Consider the following 17,567-nt stretch of genomic DNA (forward strand, 5'->3'; position numbering starts at 1 on the left):
TGCCCTGCCTCTTTTTCTTTTTCTAATTCATTGTTTGCAGTTGCAGTTTGCTACATATGTAAGTGCCACGAGCATAACCATCACATACTCACCGAAGGCATGCTTTTATATTACTAAACTAGGCACATTATTATCATTCCTCCTTTTAATACCCTGTAACAAACTGTCGTCCTTATTTGGGTGGGGGGAGGAGAGCTGAGCCTCAGTGAAATTATGCTGCGATATTTGTTTGCATCTGAGTAGGTTATTGACTAGTTTCTACTGTTGCATGTCAGCAGTTTCACCTCCTACTTAAACTCTCTCATTCTTGTTCTTTAAATTATAAACTCCCTGGGGCAGGAATTGCCTCTGTTTATGAACAATATAGAGTGTTGAGTACCTTTTTGGTCCTAAAGAAGTAATAAACTTTGGTAGCTCATTTATGGTAGGTGTCGGTGAGGAAGGACAGTTTTTGCAGCATGTCTAAAACTAGATATGTACCTTTTGTAGGTTTTTATGAGTGATCTGCCCTGGAAACGCTACACATTTTACCACTTGTGTGCACAGCACAATCCCGTGCTAAATCAGAAATGATGCCACAAAGCATTGTTGGATTCCCAAGTCGGAATTTGCCGCTCTGGGTCAGCAAGTGCTGGGAGTTTTGTAACAGGTGCCTCGAGTTGTTCTACAGAACCAGAGTAGGAGTGGCTGTCAAGGTTCCTTCCCGACTCTGAACTCTAGGGTACAGATGTGGGCACTTGTATGAAAGACCCCCTAAGCTTATTCTTACCAGCTTAGGTTAAACGCTGCCACCACCAAAGTGTCTAACAATAATAACAGGGGAGGTGCCCACTTGGAAACATCTCCCCCCCCCCCCCCCCCCCGCCCAAAAATATGCCCCTAAGCACTACACCTTCTTTCCTGGGGAAGGCTTGATAAAAATCCTCACCAATTTGCGTAGGTGAACGCAGACCCAAACCCTTGGATCTTAAGAACAATGAAAAAGCAATCAGGTTCTTAAAAGATAATTTTAATTAAAGAAAAGTAAAAGAATCACCTCTGTAAAATCAGGATGGTAAATACCTTACAGGGTAATCAGATTCAAAACAGAGAGAATCCCTCTAGGCAAAACCTTAAGTTACAAAAAGACACAAAAACAGGAATATACATTCCATTCAGCACAACTTATTTTATCAGCCATTTAAACAAAACAGAATTTAACGCATATCTAACTAGATTGCTTACTAACTTTTTACAGGAGTTCTGACCTGCATTCCTGCTCTGGTCCCTGCAAAAGCATCACACAGACAGAGAGAACCCTTGTTTCTCCGCCCAGGCCCCAGCTTTGAAAGTATCTTGTCTCCTTATTGGTCATTTTGGTCAGGTGCCAGCGAGGTTATCTTAGCTTCTTAACCCTTTACAGGTGAAAGGGTTTTTCCTCTGGCCAGGAGGGATTTTAAAGGTATTTACCCTTCCCTTTATATTTATGACAGTGGCATTGCTAGACTCTAAAAGAAATCCCATCCAGCCTACCTTGGTTAGAAGAATGTTTGCTGTAGGGGAGAAAATGAGGAATTTTTATTGACTCCCTGAAAGATGCAAGGAGATCGCTATGGATACTATTGCAGTAAATAATTGTGACGTGCTAGAAGTGCATAAATAGTAGGGCTGTCAAGCGATTTAAAAAAATCACGATTAATTGCGCTCTTAATAATAGAATATCATTTATTATTTTTGGATGTTTTCTACATTTTCAAATATATTGATTTCAATTACAACACCATACAAAGTATATAGTGCTCATTTTATATTTTTTATTACAAATATTTTCACAGTAAACAAAAGAAATAGTATTTTTCAACTCATCTAATACAAGTACTGTAGTGCAATCTCTTTATCATGAAAGTTGAGCTTACAAATGTAGGCTCTAAAGTTTTACATTGTTTTATTTTTGAATGCAGTTTTTTTTGGTACATAATTCTACAAGTCCATTCAATCCTTCAGCCAGTTGCTCAGACAAACAAGTTTTGTTACAATTTGCAGGAGATAATGTTTCCCGCTTCTTGCTGACAGTGTCACCTGATAGTGAGAATAGGAGTTGGCATGGCACTGTTGTATCCGGCCTCACAAGATATTTACGTGCCAGATGCGCTGAAGATTCATATGTCCCTTCATGCTTCAGCCAGCATTCCAGAGGTGCCAAATGCAGCATACATTTCCTCAATTATCTGAAACAGGAACTATCAGCATGGCTAAGTCAGACTCCATTGAACTAAACTTGCTTAAAGCTTATTGCAGCCCTTGTATGCAAAGAGTGTTTCTTAAGCAACCATGTAATATAGGATCAATTCCACAGCCATTTCCTGAAGCCTCCTTTTTCAGTAGCTGTTTTGTTGGGGTTATTTATCATTTGAAGATCACACACTCTGGAAACTGTATTGACGTAAAATTTGCTTAGGGCTAAAACTATGCAGTTGTAAGCAGATGCCTTTCCCTAACCGTTCTCAAGCAAAGTTCACACACTATAGGATCAAAAGCTCATTCCCTTCCTTGGAGTTTGGCTTATTAACAAAGAGAGAAAGAAACCAATAACAAGGAGTCTGGTGGCACTTTAAAGACTACCATATTTATTTGGCCATAAGCTTTCATGGCTAAAAAACCCACTTGTTCAGATGAACACAGAGTTCATCCTAGGCCTTCAAAGGTTTGGTGTTTCCTACCACAGGAATGTTCAGCCCACACTCTAGATCTCCTGTAGAACTCCTCACTTAATCTTGTTAAGATAATGAGCCCCGTGCCTCAGTCAGTCAACAGTATCCCCTTAGCTATTTCCCAACAAGATCCCCACCTGCTAACAGGATGGGGTGTTTCAAAAAAGGGCTTGACTACACTTACATTTTATAGCGTTCTAACTTGCTGGCTCAGGGGGGTGAAAAATCACCCCCCTGAGCACAGCAAGTCAGAGCGCTTTAAAGCGCTCCTGTGAACAGGCTCTGAGCGCTGGGAGCCATGCTCGGAGCTAATCCCCTCATGGATGTGGATTACCAGGAGTGCTGGGAGAGTTCTCTTGCGACCACACTCGCACTTCAAAGCACTGCCATGGGAGCACTCCCGTGACAGTGCTTTGAAGTTTCCAGTGTAGCCATGCCCTATGAGCATGTTATAGTGATCTTGGCCCAAGAAAAAACTTCCATATCCATTTTCAGGGAGGGAAATGTATCTGCTCATCTGTTTCTCAAGTTTGTTGGTTTCATGTGTTTTTCTTCCTCAGCGAGAAGAGTTATACGACAGATGGAATGATGTCTTTGAATCAAGAAATTTGCTATTTCAGACAGTGCCATGGTGTGTTGCACTTGTGTAATACCTTTCATCAGAGGATCTCAAAGCATTTTGCGGCCCTGATGGGGGACCCTGGCAGTTAAAATTCAACACTTAAATTTTATTTAGCTTAATGGGAGCACAGGAGGGTAGAGGAAAAAATGTTCTTTTATCTTTGCATATTTTTAAGGTTTTAGGTGTACAAACAGACTTGTTAAAATTGTATGACTTGTACAGAATCCTGCATGGCTTCTGTTTATATCAGGGTGATGAGCTAATAAGGAATAGATACCGTCAAATGGGGGATGGGGCTATAGTCAACTTTCTTTACAGCTGTTTCTGCTCTGAGTCTATTCTTCTTTAGATGTAGGTCAGGACTGAGGAGTGTGAATAGCTACTGACTCAACACAGTATTGTTAAATTTCACTTATGAGTCTTAGAATAATCAGTTTCACCCCACATTTAGAAAATACCGTCCATGCAACATGGAAATTCTTCAGCATGCATCCAGTGTGTTCAATAAAATGTTTGTTTACAAATAAATTGTAATCCTGACCATTTGTATGCGGCAAAGATAACAGGAAGACTAGGGGAGAAAAACTTAAAAGATGATTTTCTAGAAAATGGAAATGCTTAAGAATTTAATCAGAGAAACTGAGCGTGCAGAATTGTTAGCAAGTGTGTATGTGATAGTGGTTTGCTTTTTCATCTAGTGTCCTATGTTGTCATGAGGTGTGGTTATATGAAAAATTCACTCCTAGATCAGAGACGTTTAAACATGAGGTTATAACAAATACTCCATCTAAGAAATTACTGACGTTTCAGGCTGTCTTATGGCCTTACTTAACACAGTGTGAAATGCAAGAGAAATTTGACATTTTACCACTTTTACATAGGATACTTTAGGCCTCTAAGAGTGTTTACAACAGAGTATTTTACACTAATGTATTAGGATTTTAATATTAACATGCTGGGAGTGCTAAATAACTTTGGGAACAATCCTGCATTGGCAGGGGAGAGAGTTGATGACCTCCTCACTACTTTGAGTGACTCAGTTTCTCTCTTCTTTGTGTCCAAATTGGCAACCTAAGTTGCTGTGACACTGTGGCAAAGTGGTGTGTTGCTGAGTAGAAGTGTCATCTAGTGGCAAGAACAGAACATCAGCAGCCAGGATTGCTGGATGCTCTTCCATTTGACACTGTCAGTTAACTGTTCTGCTTCTGTTACCATACATGTTAAACGGATAGTTTCCGATCTCAAGTGTGTTTAGTGTTTATAAAGAGCATTTCTTGAATGAAAGGTGTGATGGACATAAGTGTGGTTTGTAACTTTTTGGCATCCTCTCTTTTGGGTCCCCTTCACTTAGGTGCCTTCCACTCGTTTTAGTTCTGTTTGTGTTTAACTTTTAGAACTCAACTAGCATTTGAATACTTTGCTGTCTCACGCTTTAGCCCTTATCTACTATATACAGGGTTCCTGCTCTACATAATCGCTATACTACATGGTATTTTTATCTTGGTAAAAACAGTAGATCTTGCCTAGTCTCTGAAGTTTAAATAATTCCCACCTATTTTTTACTCCTAACAGCAGATCATGTGACATCCAGAAAAGTAGTCACTGCTAGAGGAAAGCTAGTCTAATTTTTCTCTTAGTCTCTGCTGGAGGAGGGGAGAAGAAACTCCTGTATTCTGTCACTGCAATTTTGGTAGAGTATGCTGAAGGCTTAGCTTTGCAAACTTGGAATATAGCATCAGTACAGTTGAAGTGTTCTGCGTATTAATGGAATAGGTGATCTAGTTAAGGCATGCAAGGAGAGAAATATCCATCAGTGAGGATCTCTCTAAAATAGCACCTAAAAGATTTTTATCAGAGAAAGTCATCTGATTGGATTACACAGTTTGTACTGTAAATGTTTTCTGGCTGCTGAGGACATTCAATTAAAAAATATTGCCATTCATGGACTGAATCTGACACATACAAGGAAATCCCAAGTTCAGCCATCCACTCCATCCTTCAGTTGCCCTGTTGTCCTCTGGTGTTTCTATATATGTGCCTTAAAAGATTCCCTTACAAGATGTCCCTTCTGCACCTGGATACTTTGGGCAAGCTAAGGGAGTGTCGGGCTAATTTTAACGTGAGGCATGTCTACATGGGGACACTCAAAGTTAAGATGAATTAACTAAAGATGTGAAGCTAATGTGCACTAAACCCCCATGTGGAGGTTGTCGTTTGGAAGTAAAGTGACCTTAGTCTGGTTTAGTTTAATACAATTTAACCAATGTGCATTAAATTGACAGTTAAATCACTTTGCACGGACACACTCAGGAAAGTTAGACAAGCCCTGAGACTTAATGGCAGTGTCTTCTAATGTTGTATACTGTATATGATGATAAACCTCGACAGTAACATTATGACTCAAAATTAAAATAAAGCTCTCCAGAGGAATGGGCAGGAATTCTTTCAGTGTTGTTTGAATCTGGTGCTTGTGAAAGTAGTGAATTGATGATGCTCCTAAGATCATAGGCATAGGAAAGTCAAGCACATGCTTACATGCTTTTCTGAATGGGGGCCGTTGGGAATAGAGGCTGTGCAAGCTTCCCATCCCCCACACAACTTTCTCATGCACCTCCTGTTTCTCCTGAGTAGATTGCTAATTCCTCTGCATTGTTCCAAATTGCACTCTGAATTTATAGATAATGCACCTATTGCCCCTCAGAGGCTAAAACAACTTCACATTGTGGCTTATGCTACAGTTCGAACCTAGGCTTCCAAAGTGGGAAGGAAGGCTTGTGTGTTTAAATGGCATGACAGTGTGTTAACTTTCATCCCCAAAGAGGACAGTTTTTTGCGGACTCTTTTGGGGTTGGATAGTGGTAATAATTCTGCCTGTTGATTGAGTTTTAAGTTAATCAAATCTTCATCTTTCTTTGCTATGTTCACCTCTGCTTTACGTTTGTTATACATCACAACACATGCTCAGGAATTGTAGAGTGATTATGGGTGTGTCTCCACTAAAACTGGAAGGTGCAATTCCCAGTTCACTTAGACATAATCACACAAGCTCGATCTGTGGTTAGTGTGCTAGCTCTGAAGTGTAGCTACCCTGAATATAGTCCTAGGGTCTCAGATGGGATCATACTCAGGCAGCTAGCCCCTTACACCATACAGCAACCGTTCTGTTTTTAGTGCACTACCTGGATCAGAGCAAAGGCAGGTGTGTCTGCTTGAGCTGGAACTCAGACCTTCCATCTCCATTGTAGACCTACCCAAAATCTTTTCCCTCTCGGCTCCAGCTGGCCTACATTTCTACCTGCTAAAGCAGTGAACAGTCACTAAAAACAGGAATTTCAGTACTGCTGCCTGCAATGTTGGTGGTAGTAATAGCTAGTCAGGCTAAACAAAACAACAGCTTATTCTTTAATTAAAGGGACATCGGCAGCCCAACATGAAACTTTCCTCAAAAGGTCAAGATCATGGAGGTCCTGATTCCTTATCTTCTTTTCTTCTTTTTTGTTGCTGAGAAACTTTTTAAAGAATGAAAACAGATGGAATAACCATGATTTTTCTCAACCACTCATGTACGTTTGTTTTGGTTCTGAAGCAGTTAACTAACAAACCTTATTCTGAGTGCTAGGCTAACGCTGACCGAGTTTTGTGTACAAACAAGGATGATTTGTCATGACAAGTGGAAAATGGTGTTAAACAAAAGGAGCCAAGTTTATTTCAACAAAGTTCAGAACGCTGGAGGAGAAGAATCAATATTTGCCAGAAGACAGAGAGGCCATTTATTAGGAGGGAAATGTTATATCCAGGCCTCTAACAAAATATTAAAGAATGGACAGTAGTGTGAAACTATATACAGTTGGTTGTCAATCCTTTTTTTTTTTTAAGTGTATCCTTTTGTTTTTAATTTTGGAAATAGAATATTAGGTCAATGTTTAATAGTTCGTATACAGGTTCATATTCAGATTGTGTACATTGTCATAGCTCTATTGAAGCCAATGGAGCTATGCTGACTTCAGTAGCTGAGAATCGGGTCCATTGTCGTTGTGTATTAAGATCTTGCAGAAAATCTAAGACACGAAAATGAGTTAAACCTCGCTAGGGATATAAAAGGCAATAAGAAGATGTTCTTTAAATACATTAGGAGCCAGAGAAAGATGAAGGAAAGTGTAGGTCCTCTACTTAGCGGCAAAGAGGAGCTAATAACTGGTGACATCAAGAACGTTGAGGTGTTTAATACCTATTTTGCTTCAGCCTTCGCTAAAAAGGTTAATGGTGATTAGATGCTCGACACAGTTAATATTAACAACTCGGGAAGGAACGCAAGCCAAAATAGGGAAAGAACCACTTAAAGAATACTTACATAAGTTAGATGTATTCAAATCAGCAGGGCCTGATGAAATTCATCCTCAGGTATTTGAGAGCAAGCTGAATCTAATTCAGAACCATTAGCAATTATCTTTGAGAACTCTTGGAGGTCGGTTGAGGTCCCAGAGACTGAAGAAGGGCAAACATACTACCTAACTTTAAAAAGGGGAACAAAGAGGACCTGGGAATTATAGACCAGTCAGCCTAACTTGGATACCTGGAAAAATACTGCAACAAATTATTAAACAATCAATTTGTAAGCACCTGGCGGATACTAGGGTTAAAAGGAATAGTTAGCATGGCTTTGTCAAGAACAAATCATGCCAAACCAACCTAATTTTCTTCTTTGACAGGGAAGTAGTAGATATATCACATCTTGATTTTTAGTAAGGCTTTAGGCATAGTCCCACATGATGATGATATAAGCAAAGTAGGGAAATGTAGTCTAGATGAAATTATTATAAGATGGAATCAGAAATGGTTGAAAGACCTTACTCAGAGTAGTTATCAATGGCTCGCTGTCAAACAGGGAGGATGTATCTAGAGGGACCTGCAGGGGTCAATCCTGGATCCAGTACTAGTTGATATTTTCATTAATGACTTGGGTAATGGAGTAGAGCATATAAAGTTTATAGAGCTTATAAAATTTGCAGATGACGCCAAGATGGGTGGGGTTGCAAGCACTTTGGAGGACAGGATTCAAATTCAAAACAACCTTGAGAAACTGGAGAATTGGTCTGAAATCGCAAAGATGAAATTCAATAGACAAGTGCAAAGTACTTCATTTAGGAAGGAAAAATCAAATGCACAACTACAGAATGGGGAATAATTGGCTTACGTGGTAGTACTGCTGAAAAAGATCTAAGGTTTATAGTGGATCACAAATTGAATGAGTAGGCAATACGATGCAGCTGCGAAAAAAGCAAATATCATTCTGGGATGTATTAACAGGAGAGTTGTATGTAAGACACAGCAATTGTCCCTCTCTACTTGGCACTGGAGAGGCCTCAGCTGGACTAATGTATCTAATTCTGGGCACTGCATTTCAGGAAAGATGTGGACAAATTGGAGAGTCTAGAGGAGAATAAGAAAAATGATAGAAGGTTTAGAAAACCTGACCTAGGAGGAAAGATTTGGGGGAAGGAGGGGGCATGTTTAATCTTGAGAAACTAAGACTGACAAGGGACCTAGTAGCAGTCTTCAAATATGTTAAGGACTGTTATAAAGAGGACTGAGAGCAATTGTTCTCTGTCTTCTGAAGGTAGGACAAGAAGTAATGGGCTTAATCTGCAGCAAGGGGGAGATTTGAGGTTAGATATTAGGAAAAACTTCCTTAACTATAAGGATAGCTTAAGCTCTGGAATAGGCTTTCAAGGGAGGTTGTAGAATCCCCATCAGTTGAGTTTTTCGAATACAGGTTGGACAAACACCTGTCAGGGATAGTCCCTTTAGAATGTCTTGTTGATGCCACTTTCTAACGCTGTGGATTCAGAGAAGGATGTCTTGCATTTTAGGCCAAAGAGGAATCCATGGTTAAATGTCCTCTGACTTCCCTGTTTTTAATTTAGTTACATCTTTAATCTGTTCTGCTTTCAGACTTCGTCAGTAAGGGAGGAAAATGTGATATCAGCACAGAAATGTCTCAAATCTGAGGGATTAAAATTATTTGTTTATGGAGCTGAAGTGTAAATGCTAACTTTAAACTGTAACTTGAGCCTTGTTTGAGGAGCTCAAGCCTTGGGGTTTTCAGATTTTGTTTTATTTTTATCAATGTATCCCAGACTGATAAAGCAGTTTTCTGTATAAACTATTAGTTGGTAAAAAGTTTACAGGTAGTTGTCTGTCTAAAACTCACTAGTGGCTAATATGCTACAGGCCCTAGTGTAAGAGGTCTCTGGCCAGAACTTCACAACCAACCCCAACATTGTGTGCTGCTTTTCCTGCTCTCCGGGCAGTTTGCCTGAATTATAGAGGGTTGTTACTAGTAGTGATATCCTAATGGCTTATTAGTCGACCATTTCAACAACAGAGCATCAAAAATTTCTCTTGTGACAGTTGTATGGCAGTGCTCTATTTGTGCAAGAGAACATGTCTACCTGTACTCTATTGTGATAGCTATCACAGTATAGCCAATGGTGTCTCAGCTAACATTTAATTTTGCATTGCAATCTATTCTCTCCAAAACATGTTAGGTGAGTAATACGGTGGTCATTTTCCAAATGAGTAAACTAAGGCACAAAGATTGAGGTTCACTTACGATTCACCACTGCAAACCTAGAATGCAGCACAAGGGCTGTTGAGAGAGTCCATTTATTCATGTAATTACTTTACCAGTGTGAGGGCATAAATATCCATCAGTGAAACTCGTCTTAAATTAGTCAATAAGATTTTCATCGAAGAGAATGATCTCATTGGTGTACTGCCTTCTGTGGATGTTTTCTTGGTGTTTGAGTGGATTAACAATAAAACTACTATTCAGGCATTGCTTCTAACTGACAAATGCAAGGAAATGCCAAATAAAAGCATCCCCTTCATCCTTCACTTTCCCTGTTCTGCAGTGGTTATTTTGGTGCACATTAACGTATAATATCTAATCCAATACCTGGATATGTTGAAGTAAGTTACAGGTGATCTATGAAGCAGAAAAAAATTGGTTGCTTTATGATGTCTATATGCAATAGGCTATCTCTTCAAAATCTGGGGGGAAGCAAGGTTTTGGGGCTGCCTAGACACAAGGCAAGCTGCGCTTTAGATCCCTTTTAGATCCTCTCCAGTGCACCCCTTTGACAGATTTCACTATCTTCACCTCTCTCTCTGGGTGGAACCCTGAAGTCCTCCCATTCCTAGACTGGGTCTCTGAGCTGCAGTCCCGTGTTTACCAACTTTACATCAGGTCCATCCAGCACCTGTTTGGCGCCTGTAAGCCCTTTCCCTCTGGGAGCTTGGGACTAGCAACCGATTAAAGTGACTCTCACGGCTTCTTCAAAGACAAGTATTTATTTACCCAAGGATACACAGCAGAGAGATGGGTTAAAGCAAAGACTTGTGCATGTATTTCCTCTTACCTAAACCTTAATCTTTTCTTGCAAGCTTTGGTAAGCTCTACTCACCCGTTACTTTCATCTCTAGCTGAGGATAGTCAGTTTGCTTGCTGCAGTTTCTCTGTCAGCACCCCACCCCCAGGCAGCTACTGACAATCAGTATCTGCATCCTTGTTTCAGGTTGTCTTTTTAACTGTAGTCTCTTTTTCCATCTTACATTTTCAGCATTGGTAACCCTTAACTCTGCCTGTCGTCTGGAAAATAGCATCTTCCCACTTTCTGGCCCAGCCATTGTTGTCTTAACTCCCTTGTAGTTGTTTACCATTGGTGTCTTATTTCATTATTTAGGTTCCTGCTTTGTTCTGCCTAACTGCCTCCTTTGACTTAGATGAGTGCAGAGAGACAGGCAAATATCAGCGGTAAACTGAAGTACATAGGGGATTCTTAATAAATAACTGAGCCATCTCCCTCATTCTCCACAGGGTGTTTTTGTTTAGTGTTTTAGAAACTCTTATCCTGTCTTGGCTGGAAGACTATGGTGTTTGCAGAGCCGATGTAAATGATAGCACAAAAGGCAAGACTGAAAATTGAACTGTTAAGAGGGAAATGATTTTTAATGAGGTTAAAACTCTTTGCTGGATTGTATATGGTAACACCTATTTTAACTTCATTGACTTAGTAACACACTGAATAAAGGAAGCCTGTGTTTAAAGACTGAACATCTGTTCCCCTAAAATTAAGATATTAATTCAAAAAATAAACCTCTTTTCTTACTCCCACTGGGCCTCCAACAAAACTAGGCAAGACCAGACTCTCTATTCCTGATGCTTCTAAATTTGAAAGAACATGTAACTTTCAGATCTGCCTCATTCATCATAAAAAAACAAAAGCACTCACCAAGAGTGTAATTCTGTCTCCATGGAAGTCGCTGGCAAAACTCTTACTGATTTTAATGGGGCTAGAATTTCACCCCAGATTTTTACATCCTTGGCAAGAGTCCCATTTAAGGATAAGTGGCAGCCTAATGACTTTCATTCCATTTAAATGAGACCTTTCACTTAACAGTAATGTTTTCTAATGTATGCTTTCTGTGGTGATGGACCCCTAAACAACGTTACTATGACTTATAAGTAAATAAAACCACATTTGGAATTTGCCATTGCAGGGACCTCAAGAATTGGTGCAGCTCCATCTCTTCTGTTCTCTGCCTATGGCACATGATAGTTTAGTCTTCTAAGGGCTGCAGTACTTTGGTCTAATTTCAGTGGTTGGGTTTCGTGGGATGGGGAGGTGAGGGTGGCCTGTCCTCTAAAGGAGGTCAGACTAGGTATAGTGTACACGAACCCTGACTAACTTGGTGCTTGTGAAAGAGGCCTATTGAGAGTGCTCTCAAAGGCAAGGCATAGTATGAACAAGAGCTTTGCAAGCTCTCCCCGTACAGCTCTAGTGAGGCACTGTAATATTACCCTGCAGCATCTGCAGCTACTTCATTGCTAGATTTCTTGTGAGCCAAGATTTCTGATTCTTCTGCATTGTTCCAAAGTGCGCTGTGGATTTAGCGATATGAGACTAAAATGATCTAACTCATTACACTTGTAACTTTCACCACTACCTGAACCCAGGCTTCCAAAGTGGGAAGAAGGACGTGTGTGTTAATCCCCAGTGTAATATCCTTTCATGTTTGCCCCCAGAAAGGAGAGGTTATTACTGGCCTACTTTGGTTTGAACATCAGTGGTATGAGTGTCCTGCCTAAAATCCTGCACCGCAATAAGCTAGTTTTGCTGTTATACTTCAGTGCTGTGGACATTAATTATTTATAAAGCAATTCATGGAAATAAGTGAACATCTTCAAGAATGACACATTCCCAATGAGCCTTCGATTGCTTAATTGGTACATTATTTTTTCCATTGGGATATACCAGTTGGATTGTACTGTAATAAAGCTGACTTCATTGCCACTTACCTTATCTTTTATTGCAATATGTTCTCACTGAGCTCAGCAGTCCTCATTTTAAACTCTGTGCCAATATATCCTTGGCTTCTCATTTGGTGAGATGCTGGGATTTGTGATTCTCTTGTTCAGTAGACCCTTGGGCAGAAAGAACTGTGTCTGGAGTTAAACCTCTTGAACTGATAGGTTTGGGTATGAGGTTAAAAAGAGCTACTTAAAACTTGAAAGCAAAGTAGATTTCAAAATACTTTCTGGGATTTGATTAGTGGAAATTTTCCTCTTGATTATTTGAGACAATGTGAAACTGATCTCTGAGGCCGCGTGAGAGTGTGCCTGTGAAGGGAGCCAGCGTTCTCCTACCAGATCAGAGCAGCCTCAAATCTTAATCTTGATCTGAGACATGGGAGTGAGGTAAGCAATTTTTACAGCAGACATAGCATTGCACATGCCCATGTGTTTGACAGCACAGTGGCAGCTTTTGTTTCAAGGAAACTAAACTTAGACCGTTAAACGAAACTACAACCTTTTGCTCAACAACAGGTAATGAACAGTGTTCTTGTTTTGTGTTTTTGTTTTTTAAACAAAAGGTCATCACTTACAAATACAAACTGAAGTCAGTGTAGATAGGGCTAATGTATATTAGACAAGTTACACCAATAGAATTAAATGGATTTAAAATTAATTTTAACTCCACCAATGCAAACCTCTACAGATGCACTTAAATCAGTTTAAACCTTCCTTAAGATAAATCATTATAAATTGGTAAATGTAGTGAATTAAGCTAAATCAATTTAAGTGAGGCTTAAACCAGTTTAAGTACTTGAATGTTAGGGGTATGCATTGATATTTTTTTTTAAAATTCATTTAGTCACACCAGTGCAACTTTTCTAAAGTGCAACTTTTCTAAAGTAGACCAGCTCATAGACTTAAATTCTCAAGAATGAAGCTGATCTGAGACAAAATCCTCCAACAAACAAGTGTGTCCCCACCTTTGCATTACATTGCAGGGTAACCGCAATAAACATAGGGGTGGAAGAGAAATTAGATTCTCCAGAAATTTGAAATAATAATATAAATAGTCAGGGACCACCTTCACAGGGAAACTGTATTGAAATATACATCCCATATGAGCTCTAGATAGCTTTTACTTCAATTAAAATAGTCTAAGAATTTATCAAAATAATCTCCTCTGGAACCAGAGATAAAATCAAACTCATAACACCCCACTTCACCCACAAATGTCAGCTGTTGTCATGTCTTTCGTTCCACAGAAACCTGAGTAAATGGACGGGACTTGCACAGATGTAATCCATTTTGGATTATGGGATGGAGGGAGGAGGAATAAATTCTGAAACTTGAGTAATTGAGGGCCTTTCATAGAGACTATCTTACTGGCAACTGTTTCTTAAATAGAGGAGGGGGTACTCCAGTTGAAGTGAGCTGTAGCTCACGAAAGCTTATGCTCAAATAAATTGGTTAGTCTCTAAGGTGCCACAAGTACTCCTTTTCTTTCTGCTGACCTCAGTCTGTGTCAGTATTGAATGGGAAGGGAGGGTCTCTCCAGCAAGCAGGTCTCAAGCCAGATAGGGCTGTCATAGATCAAAACCAAGACCTTAAACGAACCATGCAGCTCACAGATTCATTGCTTACCAGTAGCCATATGGGTTGGGAGGGGGAGGAGTTACGCTGCCAAAGGCTATATAAATATACTTGGAATAACACACTAGGTTTTCCTTCTCAAGCATTCAGCCTTTTTTACTGATCCCATCTCATCTCTTACCCCTCAAGAAGTTCTTTCTCTCTTCCCCTAGCCTATTCAGTTCCTCCCCTGATAAAACATCTTTGTAATGCAGTGTTCTGTGTTCCTGATCTTTCAGCCCCAGGCACAAATGCTTGAACTTAAGGGAGGAAAACAAGTTGAAAATTTAATATTAGAAATTCTTTGGTAGCAAATAAATTAATGTTTATGAAGCACAGAATGCTTCCAGTCTTACTCTGGAGGAGGAGGACATGTATGGTAGAGGGGAAGCTGTGCTAATAATCTGTACTTTTAAATAACTTCAGCGTAATTCTAAGGACCTTCTTAGTAGAGAGGTTTTAGTGTGTGCAGAGAGTAGTTTATTCTGAGAGCAAAGACCAAAGCTTAGAGGCAAGAATGACAGTAAAGATTAGGGGGATAGGAGGGTACCTTCAGGAGTATGTTCAGTCTGGCAGGCTGTCGTGGCAGCAATACATGATGCTATTACACGGTAGCCACCTGTTCAACAAGACACCTAATTACTCCTGCTCCCTGGCCAGTAGTGAATTGGGTATAATGGAAAGCTTGTTGTGTGTAGTCTGAAAGCAGAGGAAGCAGCAAAAATGATTATGAATGTGCTCCTGGTATAGCTATGATTTGGAACTACGTTAGTGATTCTCCTGGAGGAAGCTCTGTAACTTGTTATATCTTGAAAGGCTGATGTGATGGGAGCATCGGTAACTGAAGGAATTGGTGACAGGTTTCAGAGTGGTAACCATGTTAGTCTGTGTACACCAAAAAAAAACAAACCACGAGGAGTGCTTGTGGCACATTAGAGACTAACAAATTTATTTGGCTATAAAGCTTTTGTGGGCTAAAACCCACTTCATCAGATGCATGCAGTGGAAAATACAGTAGGAAGATGTATAACACAGAGAACATAAAAAAAAATGGGTGTTGCCATACCAACTGTAACGAAACTAATCAATTAAGGTGGGCTATTTTCTGCAGGAGGAAAAAAAACTTTTTTAGTGATAATCTGGAGGGCCCATTTCAAACAGTTGACAAGAAGGTGTGAGTAATAATAGGGGAAAAATTAGCATGGGGAAGTAGTTTTTACTTCGTGTAATGACCCGTCCACTCTCAGTCTTTATTCAAGCCTAATAACTGGTGTCCAGTTTGCAAATTAGTTCCAATTCTGCAGTTTCTCGTTGGAGTCTGTTTTTGCAGGGTTTTTTTTGTTAGAGAATTGCGACTTTTAGGTCTGAAATTCAGTAACCAGGGAGGTTGAAGTGTTCTCAGACTGGTTTTTGAATGTTATAATTCTTGACGTCTGATTTGTGTCCATTCATTCTTTTGCATAGAGATTGTCCGGTTTGGCCAATGTACATGGCAGAGGGGTATTGCTGGCACATGATGGCATATATCACTTTGGTAGATGTGCAGGTGAACGAGCCTTTTATGGTGTCCCGTGGTGATACAGGCTTCTTTACTTTTCAAGGAATATTGCAGAATTGGTTCAGATTGCCCCTCTTTCTTCGCCCCTCAAAAAATCCGTATCCTACTTTTATTATTATAATAGAGGAACATAGATGTGCATGGTGATTGCATAACTCCCTCTATAAAAAGATCTGACTTACAAGCTAATGGCTTTAGCCTCTTGGTAACCCTGCATCGTAGGTAAGTGTTATAGCCCCATTTTACAGGTGAGGAAACTAGGACTCTGATCCTGTCCTTGCTTGGTGGGCAGACCCCGTTGAAGTCAGTGGGGTTCCATGCAGGCATATGACTCCATATGCACGGAGCTTTCTGTGGGATTGGGACGAGAGATACAAAGATGTGACTTATTAAAGCTCACTCAAGAGGCATGTGGTAGAGTTGGGAATACAACCCAGGCTCCTGACCATACTCAGTACATTAAGAAAAAGGCCATGCTCTGGATAAAAGTTGAACTCATGGGAGTGAGTGGCAGAGCATTGGAATTTGCTCTCTTGCAAAATGCTAAGGAAGGGTAGGGAGATGGTGCAAGACACGTTCTTAGGCAGGGTGTCTAGCAGGATATCTGTGACTCTTGCGGGGGGGATTTCTCATGTGCCCATCAAGCAGCAATTGTTTTGTGCCTAATTCAGGTGAAGATGGCCATGAAACGTCTAAAAAAGTAGCATACGCTGAAAAGCCAGGTATGATTTCAACATACTCATTCCTTAAAACGTATGAGAGAGGTTGCATGGCCGAGTCGCTCCCTAACAAACCTGTAAAAAGAAATATTATTGTTTTAACTGATTTTTTTTTTCTTCACCCCCCTGTGGTCATTCCATTACAGAGCCTAGCCCAGCTCGAGAACCTGTGCAAGCAGCTGTACGAAACTACAGACACCGCAACGCGGCTCCAGGCAGAAAAAGCCTTGGTCGAGTTCACCAACAGCCCCGACTGTCTGAGCAAGTGCCAGCTCCTCCTTGAAAGAGGAAGTGTACGTAGAAAATAATAATAATCAGATTCAAACGAACTGGCATTCAAATTTTGGCATTTTGGGTGAATGCTCTGAATGAAACAGGGAGCACATTAGGTTCTGCATACCCAGTAAGCTGGAACGTGTAATATTCACGAACGTCTTCTGCATACCAGACTTAAACCTTCCGTTGGTCCTGCATTTTCTATTGGTTTAGAAAAAATTGGAGTGTACCCACTAAGAGGTTTCCCTTTTGAGGAATCCTGCTTAGATCCTAAAGCACATCTAATCCACAAAGATAAGTATGCTTAAACACAGTTATGAAATGTGGTCCAGACTTGATATAGTGTAGTTGTTAGTTGTTGGGTGGGTTGTGGGGAGATGAAGTGTGGAAGGGGTTATTGTGAGTGGGAACACAAAGTAGGACTCTATAACCATGCTAGGAAACATTGTGTGAATTTGGGCTAAAGTGTCACTAACGCTTCTAGCAAGAGAGCTACTGTTGCACGATCATTCCAGTTTTGTCCGTGCGTCTGTTTATAGTGTGAATCACATGGAAAAGAACCTGTCTTTTGATAGATGGGTTCTTGATTAATCTTATGGGCCAACCCATTATGCAGCCTGATCTAAGAATACAACGTTAACTCTGAAAGGCAAATTTTCATATTTCCACTGCTTTAGGAGTTCTAAAATAGCTTGGAAGATGTGATCAAAGATTA

At 40.2% G+C, this 17,567-nt stretch overlaps 1 protein-coding gene across 5 annotated transcripts in view; it reads left to right on the plus strand.

The window, feature by feature from the left end:
- XPO7 (exportin 7) overlaps positions 1–17,567 on the plus strand; it is a 76,572-nt gene that overhangs the window by 14,405 nt on the left and 44,600 nt on the right. For all 5 annotated transcript variants that reach the window (XM_043536558.1, XM_043536557.1, XM_037886436.2 and 2 more), the window contains one exon: positions 16,723–16,869. In XM_043536558.1, coding sequence (XP_043392493.1) covers positions 16,723–16,869 — 147 coding nt within the window. The remainder of the gene's footprint in view (positions 1–16,722; positions 16,870–17,567) is intronic.

Source organism: Chelonia mydas, chromosome 26, assembly GCF_015237465.2.
Source record: "Chelonia mydas isolate rCheMyd1 chromosome 26, rCheMyd1.pri.v2, whole genome shotgun sequence".
In the NCBI taxonomy this organism is placed as follows: domain Eukaryota; kingdom Metazoa; phylum Chordata; order Testudines; family Cheloniidae; genus Chelonia; species Chelonia mydas.